The sequence below is a fragment of the Sorex araneus genome, chromosome 3 (assembly GCF_027595985.1).
Source record: "Sorex araneus isolate mSorAra2 chromosome 3, mSorAra2.pri, whole genome shotgun sequence".
Taxonomy (NCBI): Eukaryota; Metazoa; Chordata; class Mammalia; order Eulipotyphla; family Soricidae; genus Sorex; species Sorex araneus.
The window spans coordinates 142,972,817-142,996,794 of NC_073304.1; the positions used below are offsets into that span (position 1 = coordinate 142,972,817).

Genomic DNA, 23,978 nt, shown 5'->3' on the forward strand with positions numbered 1-23,978 from the left:
AAAATCACACTAATAGGGCTCCAAAGCAGAATAGAAGAAAATAAGAATCAAATAAGTTCTTATTTTATAAATAAGAACATTTATTTATAAATAAATAAATGATAATAAAACATTTAAAAATTGAGGAGAAAAATCAGGTATTTGTGGGATAGTACTGAGAGGAACAATGTTTTCATCATAGGGATTTCAGGAGAGTTAAGAAAGTTGTATTTTTTTTGCTTTTTGGGTCACACCCGGCAATGCACAGGGGTCACTCCTGGCTCATGCTCTCAGGAATCACCCCTGGCAGTGCTCAGGGGACCATATGTAACAAATTAAGGGCAACAAAGTTATAAAAGCAACCACTCATAGATTCAAGGAGAAGACATCAATAGCAACATAATAGTAGTAGGAAACTGCACCCCGGTCTCATCATTGGACAGAACAACTTGACAGAAAATCAATGCAATAACAATGAACAATCTTAAATGAAGAGTTGAAAGAATAGGACTTAATAGATATGTATAGGACTATCCATACTCTAAAAGCAAAATACATTTTCTCCAATGCACATAGAACATTTTCTGGGATATATCACATGCTGTAACACTGAACAATTATCCATAAAGTTATAAATATAAAAATCATAGTTCCTTTTCAGATCATATTTTCAAATCAAATCACCTTGAGACATACAGTTACAAAGTTGTTCATGATTGGGTTTCCGTCATACAGTGTTACAACATCACTGTTTACAGTTCCCATTACCACCAGTAACCCCAGTTTCACTCCCTCCATCCGCCACTTCAGTCTCTCTCTATAGTAGGCACCTCTCTCTCTTTCTCCCTCTCTCTATCTCGCCCCTGCCCATCTCCTCCTGCTTTCCCTCCTTCCTTTTGGGTACTATTGTTTGCAGTACAGTCAGACCATAATGTTATTAAGGTAGAAATTCAAAGAAAGATGGGGGAAAAACTCAAACCGTTGGTGACTAAATCAGATGTTATGGAAGAATCTTTAGGTCAAAGTAGAAATAAAAATATTTCTGGAAATGAGCACCAAAAAATGAAGACATAAGCAATTGGAACCGATACAACAGAGCAAAAATAGTTTAAAGTAGGAAATTTATAACAGTTTAGTCTTAAATAAAAAAATATGAAAGACTCCAGTAATCTAGCCTCACCTCTTAAGAAAATACAGAATGAACAACAAATGTAACCAGAAGTGGCTAGAAGAAAATAATAAAAATTTGGTTAGAACACACAGAAATCTCAGACCCAAGCAACTTGTGGCAGAGATGGCTCGGGACTTTGCAATAGGCCTTCTCCGCTGGGCTGCTCCAGACGGGGGCAGGTGCCATCCCACTGTCTGCCCTCTACGAGCTCCAGTAGTGGCCATTTTCTAGAAGCCAGTGTTAGAGCGCGGATTGAAATCTCCCTATAACGACAAAGAGACTCCAGAGACTGCAAACAGCAAGCAGGGTTTATTGTAAGACTGGCTAGTCAGGGCCCAGCCGCCTACGCGGACACGCAGGTCCAGCAGGTTGGGCAAAGACCCCGAGCTTCCCCAAAGGAGATCTTATATAGTCTTTCCCCGGCCATTACAGCAGAGCCCGTGCATTTCATAGCCAGTAGATTTGTAATATTACAAACTTTCTTAACCAATCCATTTAAAAGGACTTTACTCCTTAGCCTATGGCTTTAGAGATCAGTATTCGCGTCAATATTCAGGAATGTCCCAGTTCTGGGGGCAGTCCTGGGTCTTGTGATATGGGTCGTGTGATATGGGTCTGGTTATCTGGTCTGACCACCACCCTTCTTGTGACCCAGGGTGCCTGTATCCAAATTCCTTGCCCAGGGACAGATAGACAAATTATTCTAGAATGCAGGCTCCTGTAAAAAGAGTCTTAAGAAAGCTAAATAGATTCCTGTGGTCTGTCCTGAGCCAGTTCCTCACACCAGCAAGAAACACCAGCTCCCACGTGGCCACGATCCAGAGACACACACATGAATCTTGGACACGAGCAACCTGCGGTAGCAGTTTCTTCAAACCCTAATTATTAAAATCTTAGAATTCCTAATTATATCCATAACAAGCAATACAAAACACGTTGTCTAGCAATTGTATTTTCGGCAGATATAAGGGGAGGTAGGACTGGTCTTGAAATATCGAAGGTAACTAAAGTAGAGAAAGAATATCTTGCAAATTGTCTGCCACACAAGCAGAGGGAGGTATGGAAAGTGGGGTTGAGGGCAATACTGGGGATTTTGGTGGTGGAAAATGTGCACTGGTGAAGGGACGGGTGTTGGATGACCATATGATCGAAGTTCAAACATGAAATTTTTGTTACTGTATCTCACGATGAATTAATAAAAAATAAAAATTCAAAAAACGAACACATCAAGATGTAGTGCTGAAATTTTCTATATTTTAGATGTATATGAAAATTTATATATATATGAGAGAAGATTAAGGACTTGTAGTGAGTGATAAGATTTAACAAAATATGTATTATATTGTAACCTACTTTATATGTATCCAGTGACTAAAAGTCTTAATATATGTGATAATTGATATATATAGGTATTATATTCTATGCAAACCTAAATTTTAGCACTGAACATAAAAATGTTCTTAAAGTGGTGCCAACCAAAAATCTTTTATTTCATTAAAGTATTTAGGACTGACAGTGTATTTCTTGTGTATAATAAACTGGGACTTCCTGCTGACATGCTATAATATCCTTTTCCCTTTGCTATTCATTTTGTTGTGTGAATATTCGTGAGGTCAGAGGTGCTGAGACAAGGAAGGTGGAAGAAATGTATGTCATGGAGGGTCTAGGTTCTCTCTGACTCTTAGACAAAGGTAAAGAGCCCCATAATTTCCTTTTATTGATGATGATACCCCTTAAGGGCACAATACAGTGATGTCACCAAAGGCACCAAAAGAAGTTACAGGAAGAACATTGAGGCAGTAGAATATGCATTGTTTTCTTGCATCTGCAGGCCAGTAATTTTGGCCTCTGGAAAGAAGATACAAAACCAAAAGTGAAACTGTTAGGGCGCGGATCGAGATCTTCCTATAACGACAAAGAGACTCCAGAGACTGCAAACAGCAAGCAGGGTTTATTGTAAGACTGGCTAGCCAGGGTCCAGCCGCCTACACGGACACGCAGGTCCAGCAGGTTGGGCAAAAGACCCCGAGCTTCTCCAAAGGAGATCTTATATAGGCCTTCCCCAGCCGTTACAGCAGAGCCCGCGCATTTCATAGCCAATAGATTTGTAATATTGATGTCGGTGGGCCCCACGCGTGACTTTCGTGAAGCGGGGAGGAGAAAGACGGTCACTTTCTCTCCAACCGCCTCTAACACCCGGGACCCAGGGTAACTGGGTTCTTGTCTCGCTCGCGGAAAAGAATTTCAGGAGTAGACAAGCAGTGAAGTAAATAGATTTTATTCAGAGGTTTCTGAGGGAGGGAGGAAGGGATAAGTGAGAGAGTGATAGTAAGAATAACGCGCTCAAGGGAGAACACGGGCTTCTCCAAGAGTGGAGGAAGCTCTACACACATCCTAGCACTGGACACGAAAGCATGAAAGTACACATCTCAAGAGGGGGAGATGCGGGCGACACATGTGCTCGGCCACATGGCACAAGCAGCACATGGGCTCAGGCAGCATATGCGCGCCCTTCCTTTGTTCAAGGTGGCCTTTATAGGGTTTCTCCAACCTGCCCCCACATGGGGGCTTCTTCCCAGGTAAAAGTCCGTTGCTAAGGAGGTTACCAGGGAGGTTGGGGTTGGGGAACCCCCTGGGGAGGGGTCTATTGTCCTCAGGGTCTGCTGATGGTTTCTTCCGGGTCTTTTGTTTTCTTGAATCTGCACATCTTAAGAGTCCCCTTCCCAGAGACTCTGTTAAATCTCAATTTTCATTGCCAAGGGCCTTTCCCTATCTACCTGCCTACATCAATATTGCAAACTTTCTTAACCAATCCATTTAAAAGGACATCACTCCTTAGCCTGTGGTTTTAGAGATCAGTATTCACGCCAATATTCAGGAATGTCCCAGTTCTGGGGCAGTCCTGGGTCTTGTGATACCGGTCATGTGATATGGGTCTGGTTATCTGGTCTGACCACCACCCTACTTGCGAACCAGGGTGCCTGTATCTGAATTCCTTGCTCAGGGGCAGAAAATCAAGTTATTCTAGAATGTGGGCTCCTGTAAAAAGAGTCTTAAGAAAGCTAAATAGATTCCTGTGGTCTGTCCTGGGCCAGATCCTCACAGAAACCTTTCTTGGGCTATAAGCACTTGGATTTACATCCCAAAGACAAGGCTGGGCTGCCACATAAAATCTACATTTCAATTACAAACTGGGCTGCACCTGAAATTCACATCCCAAAGACTAGGCTGGGCCAGTGCCCAGTATCTGCAAATGTCAAAGATCAGGCCTGGTTAGCACCTGAGATCTACATGTCAAAGACCAGCCAGGCTTCTTTGAGAAAAGGAAAACTGCCCCTTTCAATATACTGAAATTATTTTCTGAAGGCAGCTTGAAGGGGGAAAATTTTCAGCTTCATCCAAACCAGTCAGGACACAGGAGAAATCTCGCCCATTTTCTGTCTGATATGTTCCTGTCTTTGGTACGGTACAGTCTGCATGGGCTCGCCCTGATAGCTCAGTCCAGCCCCAACACACTTAAAATCTATATTCTTGATGCTCTTGATTAATGGTTGCCAGATTATTACTTTATTCCATGACATTGATTACCTGTACATTATTAATCAATTAAAACTGCTCAATACACATGTTAATTATTTTTTAGTAAGAGCACCAAGCTCTAAAAACAGTTTTTTAACTATTATGCTAGTGTATGTAGCATAAACAAAACCCAGTTACCTTGAGCATTGTTTATCAGTTTGAATCACAAATGCACTCAGCAAATCTTGAATTTGACATAGTGATATGATATAAAAACTTTTAATATTAGATTATAGCTCGTGTTGTTTACTTTTGGGTATTTTTTATTATTTAGCTGTTTTAATCCTTGAGGCATAAAAAATAAACAAAAATTTTACCACAAAAAATTTGATTGAAAACCATGATTACTAAAATATTGATATTTAGCAACTAAAATAACAATATTTCAATAACCAATAAGATACTACAAAATGTCAGTGTAACTGATAGGTTTTTCAAGAGTAAAGAAGATTGACAAACCCTTAACTTGACTGGCAAATAAATCAGATAAAAAATTGAAGGGGAGAATTTACGGCAGATAACACAGAAATCGTAAGATCAAAAAAAGATAAGACTTTGTGCAACTAAACTGGACAACCTCGGGCCGGAGCGATAGCACAGCCGGTAGGGCATTTGCCTTGCACGCGGCCGACCTGGGTTCGACCTGGGTTCGATCCCCGGCATCCCATATGGTCCCCCAAGCACCGCCAGGAGTAATTCTTGAGTGCAAAGCCAGGAGTAACCCCTGAGCATCGTTGGGTGTGACCCAAAAAAAGAAAAATAAATAAATAAATAAACTGGACAACCTCAAAGAAATGGTTAAATTTTTATGTTCATACAACCTCCCAAGTTTGAATCTGAGAGGGAGTATAAAACCTGAATATATTAATTGCTAGAAAGGAAACTGAAACAATAAAAATAACTCCAAAGACCCAGATCCAGACAGTTTTACTGGTGAGTCCTACCAAGCCTTCAGAGAACACCTGCTGTCTGTCTCTTATCAAGATCCTGAAGGACAGGGACCGTTTCTATGATGCCAACACTGCCCTGATACTAAAGTCAGGGCTACTTCTTTCAGCCTTCACTTCCCAGTTGACTTTCTCTTATCTGAGATATAACTTCTTGGATTTATGTTTTTAGCTATAGCACACCGATACAGAGAGAGATGCTGAGGACTGCTTTATACCCTCTACAGTAACAATAATTGATCTTCATTATTTTGGTTAATGAAGATATTAAAATATTTCCCCTGGTGAATAAGAAATATGAAAATATTTATTTACAGAAATTAGAATTGTTTATTTTATTTGCCTTGTCTTTAAATTTTATCTTTATCACTAAAATCAGCTTTCACTTATAAAGTGAATGGAAAATACTTTGTTCACTAGCGCCCCCCCTTATTTGTGGGGGTGCCTTCTATTTCAGTTACCTGTAGCTAAGCATAGTATGAATATATTGTTTACAAAAAGATATGTTAAGTATAATATAATGTGGGGCTGGAGCGATAGCACAGCAGGTAGGGCGTTGTTTTGCACACGGTCGACCCAGGTTCGATTCCTCTGCCCCTCTCGGAGAGCCTGGCAAGCTACCAAGAGTATTCCACCCACATGGCAGAGCCTGGCAAGCTACCCGTGGCATATCTGATATGCCAAAAACAGTAACAAGTCTCACACTGGAGTTGTTACTGGTGCCCACTCGAGCAAATCAATGAGCAATGGGATAACAGTGATGCGATAGTATATAAGTTTTCCCATAACTTTTGGTACCGTATAATCTGTTTTTTATTCTTTTGTTTGTTGGTGATCTCTTACCATGCTTCATATGTAAGCTAAACTTTATCATAGGTGTCATAGGTCTGTCCGTACTGGAAAAAGCAGACTGCTTTATACCCTCTGCAGTGACAGTAATTGATCTTCATTATATTGGTTCATAAAGATCTTAAGATTTTTTCTGGGGTGAACTGGAAACATGAAAATAAGCAGTTCTGTGCCAGGTTTGGGGCATTTATTAGAATTCTTGGAGTATATCCCACACAGTTAAGGGAAAACTTTTATCATAACTACTGTGATGAGTCAGAATGTTGTTAATATAATTTTGCTATTAAAACCACGTGGTACAATGGGGGGAATTCTTAATAATGACATTAAAGCTCTTCAGAAGATAAAATGGCAATATTTTATAAGAGTTTTAATTCAGAATTTCAGTTCTAGAAAGCTGCCCCAATATATTGTTATGTGTTTAGATGCATACACTCAGTAACCACTGTAGCATGACTTGGAGTAATACATAGTGGGAAACAGACTAAAGTCTTTCAAAGTTAAAATGTACAGTAAGGGAGCCAGAGCAATAGCACAGCAGATAGGGCATTTGCCTTGCACACGGCCGACCCGGGTTCAATCCCCGGCATCCCATATGGTCCCCCAAGCACTGCCAGGAGTAATTCCTGAGTTCAGAGCCAGGAGTAACCCCTGAGCATAGCTGGGTATGACCCCAAAAGCAAAAAAAAAAAAAAGGGAATAAATGATGGTGCCTCTGTAGAACAGAATAATATGCAGTTGATAAAGTTACAATGTAGTCTAGTTTCTAGTTATTTAAAACAACTAAGAAACTTCAAAGTTGCTGCTTATCCCAAAAACTTATTAAACAACAACAACAATCACTTATTATCTGTCAGAATAATTTGTTTTCCTACAATAGAGAGACTAATTAATTCATATGTACAACCACAGCTTGGGAACAACTAAAATGCCTAACGGTAACCAAGGGCCAGGTAGAGAAATCAAAGCTGTAATTGATGAAGTGCTGAAGATTCAGTATGGGTAAAAACTGCATGGAAGGCTAATTAGTGCTGCACAAACCCCAAGTTATTTTTTGCCACTTCCTACCATATCTTCCTTCATAATGAATTTTGAAGAAAAATTCCCTTGTAATTTATACCCTAATTGAGGGAAATTCCAGGGGATTCTAGTGTTCTACAGGGATGAAGAGATACAAACAATTACAGCTCCTTCTAGCGTTGAATCTAAAACTTTCCGAAATAATTGATTGTGGATACTTGTGTTTATTTTTAATTTTTCCTCCTCCTCTTCCTTTGTCTCTCCCTCTCTTTCTGTCTCTCACTCTCTCGCTCTCTCACTCCTTCTTGCTTGCTCCTCTTTCTCTCCCAGGATTAAGAGAGAGTGAGAAACCCATGTTTCTGGATTCTCAATTCTTTAATCTGTATGTCTTTTTAATAGTGAAATCTATAATCACTCCGGTTGTGAACTGAGATATTTTTAGTCCTCCAGATTTGCTCTTCTTTGGAAGATGACTTTGACTATTTGGGGCCCATTGTATTTCAACATAAATTTTAGTATCAACTTGCCAATTTTTGAAATAATTCCAGCTGGGATTTTATTAGATATTGTGTTAAATCTATATTCAGTTTGGTACTCTTTTCAAATATGTATCTTATATTCCTTGAACACAGAATGTCCTTCCATTTATTTCCATCTTTAATGTATTAATTGGATCCATATTTTATGCAGTTTTCACTGTACAAATATTAAACTTATTTGTTAAAATTATTTTATTTTTATATTTTGGTAAATTAAATTTTTTCCTGATTTCAATTTCAATTTGTTTATTACTATTATATAAAAATATGGTTTTCTATGGACTGAGCGATAGCACAGCAAGTAGGGTATTTGCCTTGCACTCGGCCAGCCCGAGTTCAATTCCTCCATTCCTCTCAGAGAGCCCAGCAAGCTACCAAGAGTATCCCACCTTCATGGCAGAGCCTGGCAAGCTACTGTGGCGTATTCGATATGCCAAAAACAGTAACAAGTCTCACAATGGAGACATTACTGGTGCCCGCTCAAGCAAATCGATGAACAACGGGACGACTGTACAGTGCAGTGCAGTGCAGTGCTATGTCAATCTTGAATCTTGAACCCTTGCTGAATTCATTAACTTTAACAATAATTTGCTTTTTTTTTTGCGATCTTTATATATTTTATTTTCATAAAAGTAGTTCACAGTAGTTCATTACAGATAATATTGAAACACCAATCCCACCATTGAGCACCTTCCCACCACAATAAGAGGGAAGTGTATGAAGGTTGTTGTGTTTCATCCTGGAGTCATTTAAGCCCGTATATAAGAGAATACAAGCAAGTATGTTAAAACCAAACAGATGTGTGCTACTTTTGATACATAAGTGGGCTATTCACGGCCACACGCTCCAGGAAATTCTTCCGTGTTCTCTTTGAGGAGCTTAAGTGTATAGTCTTGGTTCCTGGCTGTTGATGAGATTACATGGTGCCAGATCCGTTTGTGGTTGTGACTGCCAAGCTACTGGAAAACTGGGGAGCTGCGGGGAGGAGGCCCAATCCCGATCCTATCCAAGCTGGCTTGGAGATCTCAGTCACGGGGCTGCATGCATACCTGGTTTTTTCTGCTGGTTCCCTCTTAGGAGAGGCTTGTCCAAGTGTGGAGTGGCCTTGTGCATGGCAGCGGTTGGGTTTGGAGGTTTACAGCTGCTGAGGTTTTGTTTGGGGCAGGGAAGGAGACCCGCCCCGCTCTGAGGTGCCCCAGTGAAGATAGCCTGGCGTGGGGTCAGGACATTCTATAGGCTCCTTAGGTTTTTCTTTACACAAAATGGTGTCACTGGCACATACAAATAACTTCACTTTTTTTACAGTATAAAACATTTTTGGTCTTTGTCTTGCCTTACCTTCCCTGCTAGTACATATACAACTTTGTTAAATGGAAGTTAATGGTTAGCATAGTCATTCTTTTTTAAAAATATAAGACACTTATTGAATCACCATGAGATACAAAGTGTGATTTCTTATTTAAAAATTATTTTTAATTAAATAACTGTGAAATCACTCAAAGTTATTGATAGTTGAGTCTTAGGCATATATTTTATGTTAAACTACCCAAAGTTGTGTGAAAGTGTAACATTAAATTTACTATTTTAACCTGCTTGAGTATTCAGTTCTGTAAAATAAATACCTTCCGATGTGTTTATCTCTTTCTGAAAATGTATGTTCCGTAGTTCCTTGATAGCATTTGCTCTGTTACAACAATATTATTAAAATTAGATCATATGGGCTATACTGATATGTGCTCATTTATTTGGAAGCTATATGCATTTTATAAAATATGGTAGATCTTACTTTTAATTGTTATGCTTATTTTTTATTTCTGAAAACAAACTAATGTTCATATACAGTATGTTTAACATTTCTTTTGCTGCTTCAGATTGCAGTCCAGGTGGAAATTAACTCAGGGTCAGCCATGTCAAGAGGACTGTATCAACCAGCAACAATCTTTATGGGCCACCAAATGTCAGCCATCTCAAGCATTGGAGATTTCAGTACACAGAAGAAATCTTCCCAACCCACAAAGAACTTTTCAATTCCTGACCCAAAGTCACATCGACAGACAGCCCCAAGTAGTAATGTGACAGACAGCTATGTAGTACAAACTCATAGTGACATGCAGTGCTTAAGTAAGTCTGACAAAATAGATGGAAAGACATCTCTTCAGATTGGTGAGAAGACGCCAGTCACAGTCAGTTTATTGTCTGAGAAGGAACAGACTCATTGCTTGGCGATAGGAAGCAACATGCGTCATGGCAAGAATAATTTATCTGAAGGCAAAAAAACTCCTGAATTCTATTTCCTGGTACGGGAAAGATTAAGTCCAGAAAACAGAACCACTGATTTAAAGTGTGACAGTTCCAGTAAATCAGAGGAATCGTGCCGAGAAATACTGACACGGGAACATATTGAAATCAACGAAGAAAGAGCTGGACCACCAGTCTCTCTGCTATCAGTCCCAGAATACTATGCCTCTGAAAATAAGTGTTCTCAAGTGAAGCCTTCTGCTTGGGGAGGTTTCTCAGGTAGGGGAAGAGGCTAAGTGTTCACTGATTTTGGCTGGCATATTGTTTTTTTGGAGTGGTAGTGAATATATGTCGAAACGTTGTTTCTGATTTTGTCTAAACCAAGATAGCAAGGTTGGGAGTTTGAACTCAGTGATTGAGCATGTGCCCTCACACATGGAAGGGCTTGGGTTTGAGCCCTAGCTCTGCTGAGTCAAATGGGAAAACAGAGCAACGTAGTGACTTTGCCAATAATTCCACTGCGTTCTCTAAATTTAATGCTTATTATGATGTTTTAAAAGTGTTTTCAAAAGCAATAATTACATATTTTTTTTTACGTGGTTTTTGGGGTGGTTTTTTTCTTTCTTTTTTTTTTTTTTTTGGATGAGAAATTTTCCGAGAGCCAGAATGTCACACTTTACTTCATCCTGAATTTAGTGATCCGTAATCTATTCATGTCCCCTCTAACAGATTACCTTCCTCATGGAGACCCAGAGGCCCAGAAGCCCTTTAAAAAAATGCATGAAGAGCAGAAGGAGGAAAGTTTGAGCAGCAGCAGTGACCTCACAGTCTCCATAAGTGAAGATGATCTGTTTTTAAAGAGTGCAGAACCACAGCCAAATCCGGGTGACAAGATGGAGGGAGAAGATAGAATAGAGGCCTTAAAATTAATCCACTCTGAGCAAGAAAGAGATGCCTTACCCACAGAAAAACATAATTGTATTTTGCAAGCCCTAAGCTCTTCTGATTCAAAAAAGGAATCCTTCACTAACTCACCAACAAGAGAGTAAGCCATTCAATTTTTTTTTACTGTTCTGTTAATTATAGACATTTTTGACACTTTCCTCTGGAATGTATTATTGAACACTCAGTCGTGAATGTACAAGTTCCTTAAGTCTCATAAATAGTTTTTAGACAAGGTATAATTCTCTCTCTTTTTTTTAATGAAATGGCTTCAAAAGTCTGAATATCACTAAATCATGGTGATTGACATTTGATAATTATATTCAAACACTCCCTTGTTAATTCATAGATTATCACCCCCTTCCTTCAGGCTTTTAGAAAATAAATCATTATGAAATTGTGTAACATAAAGGGTGGCAAATAGTTAAACTTACTATAATTCAACTTTAGAGACTAAGAACTTTGTATCTAAAATGCTTAATTCTATATTCCAACCTTAATTAAATTTTGTTATGTGATTAAAGACTTAATAAGTTCTTCCAGGTGTACAGTATTATTTTTAGGTATATATTAATATATATACAGTATATATTAAATAGGCCAGTATTATTTTCCTAAGTGTCAACAAGAGAACACTGGGATCATTAATGTTAAAGAGTAACATTACTTACGGCATTTACATTTTTCAACTCATAGATGCAATTATTTAGACTTATATATGATTTTTTTATTTGACTTTTGATTAGAGTTGCTAAGTAGAATTGTACAGAAAACAAGGAAGCTTCTTAGAACCAATTTTGTCGAGAAAAATAGCACCAGTTGGGGTTCAGAAAGATAGTATAGTGGGTAGAGTGCTTGCCTTGCACTTAGCCAACCTGGATTTGATTTCCAGTATACCATATATGGGCCTGAGCTTAGAGCTAGGAGTCAGCTCTGAGCAGTTAGAAGTGACCAAAAAAATTTTTTTAAATAAGAAGAAAAATATAATTAGTGGCATCTTGTCTCTTTTAGGAATAAAAAGACCTAAGAAATGTCACCTTTTTTTAACAATGAAGTGTTTAGGGAAGTAGTTCCGTGGTAGAGTATATGCTTTGCATATATGAGGTCCCAGTTCAGTCACTTGACATCTCCAGTTTGACTGAACCTTCAGGTTAAATAATTTCCATTTCTTCTGTTAAAAAAGTGGAGAAACTAAGGGAGGCCAGGGACATAATAGTGACTCTCAGTGATTTTTGACCTACTGGACCAGATATATATTTTTTTCTTAGTAACAGTTTATTGGGCACATTACTAAACTAGTTTGCAAACTTATATTTACCACCCTAGTTAGAAAGAGTGAATTAAGACTAATATAATGATGAAGATTGAGATTGTATGTGAAATTAAGAATATTCTATCTAAACCTCTTCTGTTGAATGACTCTTTCTTATGACCGACCTCAAACTGAAATTTGTGGAATTTTAGAATTTGGTATTTGAAATTTATCAGCAGTAAATGAACTATTGTTCCCTATTCTCACCAGCATTTGGTGTTTTAGGTTATGGTTATTCTGAAAGATATACAATGGTATCTCATTTTAATTTGCATTTTTAAAGATCTGTGGGTATCTCCACGTATGCATGTTTGCCATCCATCTATCTTCTTTGATGAGGTATTCGTTAAAAGTCTTTGGTCAGTTTATTAATCAGGTTGGGGTTTTTTGGCGCTTGTTGAGTTTTATTAATTTTTTGTGCACCTTTAGTTTTGTTTTAATTTGGAGATGGGCCACAGATGCCTGACCTCAGGGCTTACTTGGCCACTGAGTTCAGTGATCACGCCCAGCACGCAGTGCCTGGGGATATATGTGAAACCAGGCAATTGAACTTTGGTCTTCTGCATGCAAGGCAAGTGCTGTATCACCTCTTTAGCCTCTTGTTATTTTTCAGTTTTGCAGTGAGGTGCCAGAGATCAAACTCAGAGCCTCACACTTCAAAGGGAGGTGCTGTATCAATGAGTCATGTCCTGGTCCTCTTTGTACATTTGAACAACAGTTTTTTTAAACCAGACATTATTTTGGCAGATATTTTCTGCCAGTTTGTGACTTGTCTTTGCGTATCTTGACCCTTTTGTTTTTAACACATAAGTTTTAAGTTTAATTAAATTTGAGGTGGAGAGAGGCTGAGGAGGCATCTGCAGGGCCTGAAGATACAATACTGCAATAACTCTTTTTCTGTGCCTGATTTCAATCTTTTTGTGTGTGTGACTGATTTATGTCATGTAGAATAATATCCTCAAGGTTCATTCATTTTGTAGCAAGCAGTTGATTGCATCTTTTTTCTCTGTTTCTCAAAGTGGGCAGTACTTACCTCCGAGAGCTGATAGAAACGCTGTTTCTTTGCTCAAAGAAGGTAGATTTTCAGGAGGACTACAGTTTGTTTATTTTTTCTTTTTGGGTCATACCCAGCAATGCTCAGGGGTTACTCCTGGCTCTGCACTCAGGAATCACTCCTGGCGTTGCTAGGTGCACCATATTGGGATGCCGGGGATCAAACCCGAGTTGGTTGCATGCAAAGCAAATGCCGTACCCGATGTACTATCATTCCAGCCCCCGCCCTTTTTTTTTTTTTTTTTCTGAGAAGAGGACAGTAGGCCAAATAAGTTTGGGAACTTCTGTTTTTGTGGCTGAATAACATTTTGTTATATGTTATACACTATGCTTTTCTTACTTATTCATCTGTCAGTGGACAGTCAATTTGTTTCTACACCTCTGCTGTTGTAAATGATACTGCATTGAACATGGAAAGGCATCTCTCTCTCTCTCTCTCTGAGATCCTCATTTCAGTTCTTTTGGATAAATTCCTAGAAGAGAGATTGTTAGGGAACTGGAGCGATAGCACAGCGGGTAGGGCGTTTGCCTTGCATGCAGCCGACCCAGGTTCGATTCCCAGCATCCCATATGGTCCCCTGAGCACCGCCAGGAGTAATTCCTGAGTGCAAAGCCAGGAGTAACACCTGTGCATCACCAGGTGTGACCCAAAAAGCCAAAAAAAAAAAAAACCCAAAATCAAACTACAATGTATATAAAAAAAAAGAAGAGTGATTGTTAGATCACATGGTAGCTCTATATTCAATTTCTTTTTAGGTGTCTCCATCCTGTTTTCCAGAGATGCTGCAAGATTTTGCATTCTAATTAGCAATTCTAGTTTTAAGGGTTCCAGTTTTTCTAATATTTTTCCCAGTGCTGTGATTTTCTGGGTTTCGAGGGGAGGGCTTGTTGTTTGTTTTCTTTATAATGATCATTTGAACAGGTATGAAACCCTGTCTTTTGTCTTTCCTGTAATTTTGATTTGCGTCTTCCAGATAATAAGTTCAGGGAGCGTTGGGAAGGGGTGTGGTTATTTCTGTTTGTTTGTTTTCGCAATTGAGTTATAGGAATTCCTTATCTATATCTATTTTGGACATTAATATTTTTTATCATACATATGATTCACAAATACTTCCTTTTGTTCCATTTACCTTTTACCTTATTGTTTTCTTTGCTGTGTAGAAACCTTCTTAGTATAATCTAATCCTAGTTGTCTATCCCATTTATGCTTTTCTTCCTTTTCTTTTTTATTTCTTGGGGGGGGGGGTGTGCTCACACTAAGCGCTGCTCAGGGATTAATCGTGGTGGCCTCAGGCGACCATATCAGATGCCAGGGAGCCAGCCTGGGTCAGCAGCCAAACTTGGGTTGGATGCATGCAAGACAAGTGCCTTACCCACAGTACTGTCACTTCAGCCTCTGTTCCCTCTGCTTTTTTTTTTTTGCTTTTTTTTGGGTCACACCCGGCACTGCACAGGGGTTACTCTTGGCTCTGAACTCAGGAATCCTCCTGGCAGTGCTCAGGGGACCATATGGGATGCCGGGGATTGAACCTGGGTCGGCTGCATGCAAGGCAAACACCCTCCCCGCTGGACTATCACTTCAGTCCCCTCCCTCTGCTTTGAATATCATATCTAGAAAATCATTACAAAGGCCAAGATCAGATAGCTTCTCCCTTTTTTCCCCAAAAAATTTATTAAAGCACCATGAATTACAAAGTTAGGTGTTTGACAGTGTTTTGTCAACAACTCCACCACCAGTGCCACTTCCCTCCACCGGTGTTCCCATATTCCCTTTCCTACCCACCCACCCCAGCCCCAACTTGCCATCTGAACAGGCACCTTCCTAAGTTTGGTTGTTAGTTTTGGTCTCTTGATTTCAGTGTCCTTCACTCTATGGTTTGAATATATGGCTCTCATTCTTTTTTTTTTCTTTTTTCTTTTTTTTTCTTTCTTTTTTTATTGAATCACCATGTGGAAAGTTACAAAGCTTTCAGGCTTAAGTCTCAGTTACACAATGCTCGAACACCCATTCCTTCACCAGTGCACATATTCCACCACCAAGAACACCACCTTTGTATCTTAATCCCCTGAGTTGGCCCTTGCTGCTTCTCATCTGTCTCTTTTCATCCTCCCCTCCACTCTTTTTTTCCTTCTCCTCATACCCTGGAGCCAAGGTTCATCTGTGTATCCCCCTTTACAACAGTGCATCCCCTCGTCCAGTTATTCTAAATGTCACATATAAGTGGTATCATTCTGTGTTTATCCTTCTCTAGCTTACTTCATTCAGCATGTCTTCTATTTCCATCCATGTTGCCATGAATTGCATGATTTCATCATTCCTGACAGCTGTGTAGTATCCTGTTGTGTGTATATGTGTGTGTATACACACACACACACACACACACACCCCACATCTTCATGATCCACTTCTCTGTTGTTGGACATCTAAGTTGATTCTAAACCTTAGCTATTGTACTGAGTGCTATAGTGAATAGCAGTGTCTACTTTTGAATGAATGTTTTCCTGTCCTGGGTGTACAAACCCAAAAATGTAATTGCTGGGTCATAGGGTAGCTCAATTTTATTTTAACTGAGAAATCTCCATACTGTTATCCATAGGAGTTGAACCAGATTACATTCCCACCAGAGATAACTTCTCCTTTATATATCTTCCTGGAGGTTTACAGCTTTAGTCTTATGTTTAAGTCTTAATCCATTTAGAGTTGATTTTTGTGTATGGGGTAAGAAAAGGGCCCAGTCCTGTTTCAGAATCTGTGAGAATCTATGTAATGGTTACCAGTTATTGGGAATTGATAGTTAATGATACTCAAATATGGTGGTCCTATAAGTCAAGATACAGTGTGACACTATATGTGCAGAAATAGGAATAGTCAATTTATTTTCCTTTTTTTAGAGAAAAAGATACTTTTTTTTTCTTTTGGGAGGGCTTCTATTTCTATTAATTATGACTTCATAATTTGTTCAATTTAATTTCAAGCATAAATTAAAATAATGATAAATTAACATTGTACTTATTAGCCCTTTTCATTAAGAAATTTGCATATTGACTGAAAAGATAGTCTGGTATGATGCTACTGAATCAAAGAGTGGACATCTTGGGAGATGTTCTTTACCACATTCCAACCTTGACTTACTGGAAATTTTAATATGTTCTTAGTTTTGTGTCCTGTTGTGGGAAGCAAGTACATACATACATATGTATGTAATACACGTATGTATATGTATATAATGAGCATTATAATACAGACTGATATGCTGATATATATTGCTAATAGTTTTATCATCTTTGGGTGCTTTCTATGTACTGGATGCTGTGCTGGCCACTTGATCCACTCTCTCATTTGCTACAGCAACCTTATACAGCGAGGTGTTTCTTTTCCTGCCCTTAGAGATAGTGCTGTGTTCTGTTGACTCGGCATTCTCCTGTACTACTGGAGGGGCCCCAACCGGTCAGTTTGGGTTTCCGAGTTTCATAGCTCCAGAGCGCCCTCTTCTGCTGTTCTCCCAGAATGTTTTTCCAGCATGGCCTCTTACATGTCAGGATTCGAAGCTCTTGTCCCTTCATCCACTTTAAGTACAGAGATTCTTATTTTCTCAGTTCAGTTCAATTTGGAGTTCACCCCTAGCAGTTTCTCACAGAGCGTACAGAACTCTGTGCTGAAAATACACCTAGACTGTCGAATTATTTCTTTATTTTAATTTTTGTTTTTGAACCACACCTGGCAGTGCTCAGGGCTTACCCCTGGTTGGCTCAGGGATGGGTCCTAATGGTGCTTTGGGGGAGGTTATGTGGGATCAATTCTGGGTCAGCCATTTTCTATTTCTCTGGCTAGATAGGTGAATTCTAAGGGTTGGAATACCTAAAAGGTTCCTTTGTCTACTGCAGTCTCTGTTCTAGCCCTTGAAATGGACAACAGACACGCTTCCACATGGACAGATATTCCCACCAGGGCCTAAAAGTCTTTGGAACACCAGTGGATGACTTGAAGGCTCCTGCTTTCTAAGGAAGAGCCTTTCTTTTGCTGCCCTGCTATCTCCTCTACTATTGCAATTTGATTGCTGTCAGTTGTTTGCGCCATTTCATGTTCTGTTGCTTGATTTTGTGATAGATATTATAAATGTATTTGGAGGGAGTTCTTGTCGTACTTTAATTTTTAAAATAAGGGTATTCAGAGAATTAAAGAAGATGGGGCTGGAGTGATAGCACAGCGGGTAGGGCGTTTGCCTTGCATGCGGCTGACTCAGATTCGATCCTCGGTATCCCATATGGTCCCCCAAGCACCGCCAGGAGTGATTCCTGATTGCAGAGCCAGGAGTAACCCCTAAGCATCGCTGGGTGTGACCCAAAAAGAAAAAAAAAAAGAGTTTAGATTGACACTGTTTTCCTTGGATTCCTTTTACCATTTAATATTTAAATTCTTTTATTTGGTTGTTTGGGGGCCACACCTGGTGGTACCCAAGGGTCAGTGCTCAAGGATCACTCCTGGTGAGTCTTCAGAGACCCTGTGTTGTACAGGGGATAGCACTCATATTGACTGCTTGCAAGGCAGCCACCTTAGCCTTTGTACTGTCTCTTCAGTCCCAGCCACTTAATATTTAAATAAATCATAACATTTTGAGGGAGAGCTCAGTGGATGTATTAAGGTATCTTATACTGCTAGCACTTTGGAAACCACGTAAGAGATGGAGTGAGGGATGGTAGGAACTGGGGTTGGAGGGCAAAGACTGGGAGGCTAGTCAGAGAATGTGGCATATATGTACTTCTGCTGGGGAAGGAACTGACATCAGACCACAGTGGGTGTTGTAGCCACTGGGTCCAGCAGAGCCTGAAGTGGAAATTTCTTCCACTTCCACTGCCCAACCCAGATGTGGAAATTTCCAGGTAATTCAAGGCCCGTTTTCTAGGTTTTTCCCCTAGATGTTCTGAGGCCCTAGACATTGGAACAAAGCAAGTCACCACTTGTGTGTCCTGTTCAATTCCTGACCCACAGAAACACTGAACCTAACAAAGGTAGTTGTTTTTCTATCTCTACATGTGGGTTAATAGATAACCAGAACGGTCATGATGTTTGGTTTGTGTGACTGAAGGAGAGTGTCCTTTCCAGAACGTAGTAGGGGCTGGTGGGGGCATACAGAGGCCTGGAAACAAGCGTACATGATCCACGTCCAGGGAGTTGTTGATCACTCCAATGGGAAGGGTGAGTCATGAGGCACAGTCCCTTAGTAGGGCGGGGCAGTGAGGCACATTCAGATTTCTGAGCATCCTTTCCTCAGTCTCCCCAGTCTTAATGCAATATTTCTGCATATCTGGTCCTGTCTGTATTGGTCTAGGTATCTCAACACAAGGATTCTGCTGTTACTCATAAAAAAGAAAGAAGAGATATAATTGAGGTAGGGTAATAAGGGGGAGACCATCATTTTCTACTTCCTTACATTTTTTCCAATGAAACAGTTGAACCAGGCCATTCATCAGAGTTCTTTTTTTTTTTTTCAAATTTAGCTTTATGGTCCTGTTGAACATTCAACTATGAATTATCTTGCTGTATCAGGATACTGCTGTCTGCAAATGAAGCGATTGTTTCAAACTTTTTAAAACAATAAACATTGATTTCTTATTACTGGAAATCCTAGGTGACGAAGACTCTGGGGTTGCCTTTCACTATCATGAGAGAACCAAGTCCTTTCCATTTCATGTTCTATTTCATGTCCTAAGACCAGGAACAAGGTGACTACAGCAAAGTTCCTATGGAACAGTATACATGATCATCTTGAGTACCAGCATGGAAGTGGGTGTGTGAGAGATCATGAGAATGAAGCCCTCGTAATGGGATTAGTGCACTGATAGAGTAGACCTCAGAGAGCCCTTCATCAGTCTCCTCTATGAGGATGCATGGAGGAGGTAGTTGTTTGTAATTTGGAAAAGGCGTCCTGGGATTGGTTTTCCCAAACTTTGCATCTGTCAGGAAGAAATGTGTTATTTAAGTCACCTAGTCTGGGATATTTTGTTATAGAAGCCTGAACCCCCTGGAAGGTAAGCTCATCTGGTCACAAGAAACGAAGAGGCTCACTCTTCTCAGGTCTTTTTGTGAGGATCAGGGAAAGTCTTCAGTCAGCCTCTCCTCACTTGATTCACATTCCAGTCATAGGCCCGTTCCTGAGGTGATCACTGGCAAGAGGTATTGGCTGGGTAAGAGAAGCCTTTTCTCTGAAGGACCAGACAGCCAATATTTCAGGCTTCTCTCTTCTACTCCCCAATCCTTTCTCTCTCCTTCTCTCTTTAAATCTTATCTGATCTATGTATAAGTTTAGGCAACTGGATCTCCACCATCTTAATTGGGGAGTAGCACTTAGCACTGTCATCCCATTGTTCATCGATTTATTCGAACGTAAGATACCAGTAATGTCTCTATTGTGAGACTTGTTGTTACTGTTTTTGGCATATCAAATATGCCATGGCAAGCTTGCCAGGCTCTGCTGTGCAGGCAGGATACTCTCGGTAGCTTGCCGGCCTCTCTGAGAGGGATGGAGGAATCGAACCTGGGTTGGCAGCATGCAAGGCAAACGCCTTCCCCGCTGTGCTGTCACAGGAATTGGGGAGTAGAGCTGAATATTGATCCTGAACAAAATTGGGCTTCTCTGTAAAGGAAGGTGGGACTTGGGCATTGAGAGGGTAGCTTGTAGCATTGTTTCCTTGGTGAGAAGAATTGTTGCAGATGTAGGAGAGCGAACAGGTTGCACAGATGAGAGAAACTCCTACCCTGGAGAAGTGTCACTCTGCTAGTTTGAAACTAAAATTTCACCTTCATGTTTTCTGAGCCAAATAGGCTTTACTTTTATACTAAGTTGCAGGGGGTGGGGGAGGGAAGGAACTTATCTAAAAAGTCTCTCACAACTATCTTTTGGAAATAGTCTGAAATTAGATTCTCTAGACTTACACATGCATTTTAGAACATTGAATGCATGTATTTTGTGTATATTTATTTTTTTGTCCTTGGGGCCATCCCCAGCTGTGATCCAGGCTTACGCCTGGCTCTGTGCACAGAAATCACTCCTAGAAGCACTCAGGAGACTTTGTGTGGTACCCAGGTGACCACATACAGTACCATGAATTGAACCAGGGTTGACCCTGTGCAAAACAAGTGCTTCCTCACAACCTCTCTGCCTAGGACTTTCTTTTGTAGGCTATAGGGAGCCGACTTTTAACTGTCTGCACCCCGACTTCTGTCACCTATAAACTATACATTCCTGATGGGAGGCACTACGGGTCTTGGGATCTCTCATGGGGAAAGAGTACCTTTACCTGAGACAGCTGTGGAAATGTAGGGAGCAGGGGAAGAAAATGTTGCTGGCACATGAAAGAAGTCAGGTGATATGAAGTCTTTCTCTGCCTGTCTGTCTCTCTCTCCCCTTTCCATCACTCCCTCTGTCGCTCTCATTTTTTCAAGGGAGTGGGGAGACTCCATGTCTTCTGGTGGCTTAGCTCTCAGGCCCTGCTGCTGAGGCCTGTATTTTGGCTGCTGAGCCAAAGTTTTCCTTGCTTTTACCTGCTCATGTGTCCATGTCCTGCACAGTCACTGAAGCAAGGGGAGAGCATCACCGACTCCGACCCACACACTGTGCTTCCCATTAGGCACCACTCACGGTGCATGGCTCCAGCGGAGACTCATGGGAGCAGGTCTGGAGTCTGGTAGTCCTTGTTAGGCTGTCATGCCTCACTGCTTTTGGTCTCACCTTCCCAACTCCTCTACCCGCATTGTTGCCCAGTTTATTTCCCGTTTGTCACTACTTGATTACTTATCTTTCCTCTTAGTCTCTTTAACTTCTGTTTCTCCTATTCTCTCTTTAACTTGTTTCACCTTTTAAGAACAATCTTTTGGGTCTGTTGATGATATATTGGCTTCTTGAAAAAAGCAAACCCTTTTTAAGGTAGGATTTGAAAGGGAGCATTCAATGCCCAAGGAGCATGAAAGCCACCCAGTTGAAGTCAGCATCCCTCCTTTTAGGATTCTACCTTACCTGGGTATGAGATAAGGAAATGCTCCAGCACAGAACCCAGCAGCCCCAAGAGTGCCAGGTATGAGGGGGTCATTGACCTTTGAGTGCCTGATATTACAGCAGATGAGACCTGCCTTGCACGTAGCCAACTATAGTTTTATCCCTGAAACCCGTATAGTCCCCAGAGCACTTCCTGAAGCAATGTCAGAGCACTCCCAAACTCAAAAACCAGACAAAAGTCTGGAAATTGGGGCTGTGCTCAGTGCTGTTCTTTGTCACTGCAACATACCCGGGACCAGTGCCCTGGTGTGCAGCCACCTTTCAGGTCTGTGCACAGACAATCATTCCCTTGGACATTTGTCTGTAGAATCACTAGGTATACCAGAAGGTCAAATAGGCAGCTGTGCTCATGGAGCGGCCCCTCACCCCATGGCCAAGACCCCTCCCCACCCATACCCACACCCCATCACTGACTCCACCTCACCCCATCCATCCCCAGAGCCAAGGCCTGGGCCGCCTGTCTAGCAGGGACCTGTCCAGGCCTCTTCCTCTGCTCCCTGCATTTCCACAGCTTTCTCAAGTACAGGTACCTCTTTCCCCGTGAGAGAGCCCAAGACCCGAAGTACCACCCATCAGGACATGTTTAGTCTATAGGTGACAGAAGTCAGGGTGCAGAATGTTCCTTCTTTCCAAATTAAACCATTTTTTCCTTTCCAGTTTTGAGGGAAGTGATGAGGAATGAGGCCTCATCTTACAGATTGTTCCTGCCCTGTGATGGGCTGGGTGGGGGGTTCAGGAGCCCCATCTTCCTCCACTGAGCCCTACACTCTACTCATACCTTCTCACCTGTCCTCTAGGCAGAGTGGATGCACTGAGGGATGCACACCGGAGATGTGAAGCAGGTTGGGGGGCGGGGGAGCTCATATGCCCCTCTTTTCCCTGGCAGAGTGGATTCCAGTGAGTAATGGGGGGGGGGGCTTCTGGGCACATCATTGTCTTTCTATCCTCTCTGCCTTCCTCACTTGTGCTGTACTTTCAAGAAGGCTGTTTGCCCTGCACTTGTCCCCTTCCCAGAGCAAAACACAGGAGTCATGTGCTTGTCTGGGGATGTGCTTGTCTGATCTTCTGCCATCAGTAAGGAGCACTTTCCCCTTTCTCTAGGGTCTGCCCAGGAAGGCCAGTTTTCTTGTTTATATCCTGCCTGCCCTTCTTCACTTACTGCCTATAATGTTTTAGTATTGTCCACTTCCTTGTTTCTCATTCTGTTTTGTTTTTGGCTTCCCTTAAGTCACTATCTAGCTGAATGAACACATGAATTAAAAAATTGGTTCAATTTCTTGTTCAGTTTTAGTACTAGTCTTCAGGGGCCTTGAAACAAACCAGCACAGTCTTTGAATTCTGTGGGCTCAAACAGCTGCATGCACACATGAAGAACCAAGCGTGTAGTCCCTTTCCTCTCCCGGGGTGTGGAGGTGGAACCTAGCAAATCACACTAAGCTTCCTGTCGGTACAGGAGAATTGCCTTCCCACCAGAGAACAGACCAGCTGACATTCAGGAACCCCCAGCATGGCACTCTGTTATAGGTTGCCTCCTCCCTGGGTCCCCTCGAAGAGTATAACCCTTGCTAACCCATCAGAGTCTTCTCTCAAAAGAGAGAGTGCATGTGGGGGGCAGGGGTCCACTCCAGCAATGCACATGAGTGTGTTATGTGGAGACAGATTCATGTAATGGCACAGCAAAAGCCTGATACTTTAAAAAAGGTCGCACTGGTCTACATTAGAAAAGATGATTCTACTTTGACAGTAACAGATGCAAAAGAACCCTTGAGAGTAGAATTTTAAAACTGATTTTCCCAACGTCTATTAAAGAATAAAAAAGTACTTCCTTGTATGTTGAAGAAAAAAGAAATCCCCACAATACAGGGTCTGATTATATTCTATTTTTTGAAGAACTGTAAAGTTGTCAGGTCACAGGGCATCTACCTTTTATGTAATTTCCTTTGGCAGATATTTAACTCACCTCAAGTGATGTCCCCTTGGATGTGCTGTCTCACCTGAGCTAATGCACTGCCAGCATCCTAGGAACCATGCCCCTCTAGTGACACTTCGGTGCTGGTTTCCAAGCAGCTCAGGAAAACAAGAGTAAAGTGTTTCCCCCTCCATCCTCCCAGCACAGAAAGTTGTAATTAACCCAGGTGTTAAATTTGGAATCTGGAGTTTTCAGAGAAAAATAGGCCGAGAATATTTATTCATGTCCTACAGCAAGTCTGCAGCTCTAAGGATTCTAGACTGCTGGAATCTTAAAATGGGCTAAGGCTGGCTGGTGATTTCAATTTCAGAGTGGAGGGAAAGAAA

The 23,978-nt window shown here is 41.0% G+C and overlaps 1 protein-coding gene and 1 pseudogene across 5 annotated transcripts in view; both read left to right on the forward strand.

Moving 5' to 3' along the window:
* LOC129403439 (uncharacterized) overlaps positions 1–23,978 on the forward strand; it is a 575,036-nt pseudogene that overhangs the window by 216,123 nt on the left and 334,935 nt on the right.
* Positions 1–23,978, forward strand: part of KIZ (kizuna centrosomal protein) — a 173,496-nt gene that overhangs the window by 76,071 nt on the left and 73,447 nt on the right. For all 5 annotated transcript variants that reach the window (XM_055131939.1, XM_055131940.1, XM_055131941.1 and 2 more), the window contains 2 exons: positions 9,956–10,601; positions 11,052–11,367. In XM_055131939.1, coding sequence (XP_054987914.1) covers positions 9,956–10,601; positions 11,052–11,367 — 962 coding nt within the window. The remainder of the gene's footprint in view (positions 1–9,955; positions 10,602–11,051; positions 11,368–23,978) is intronic.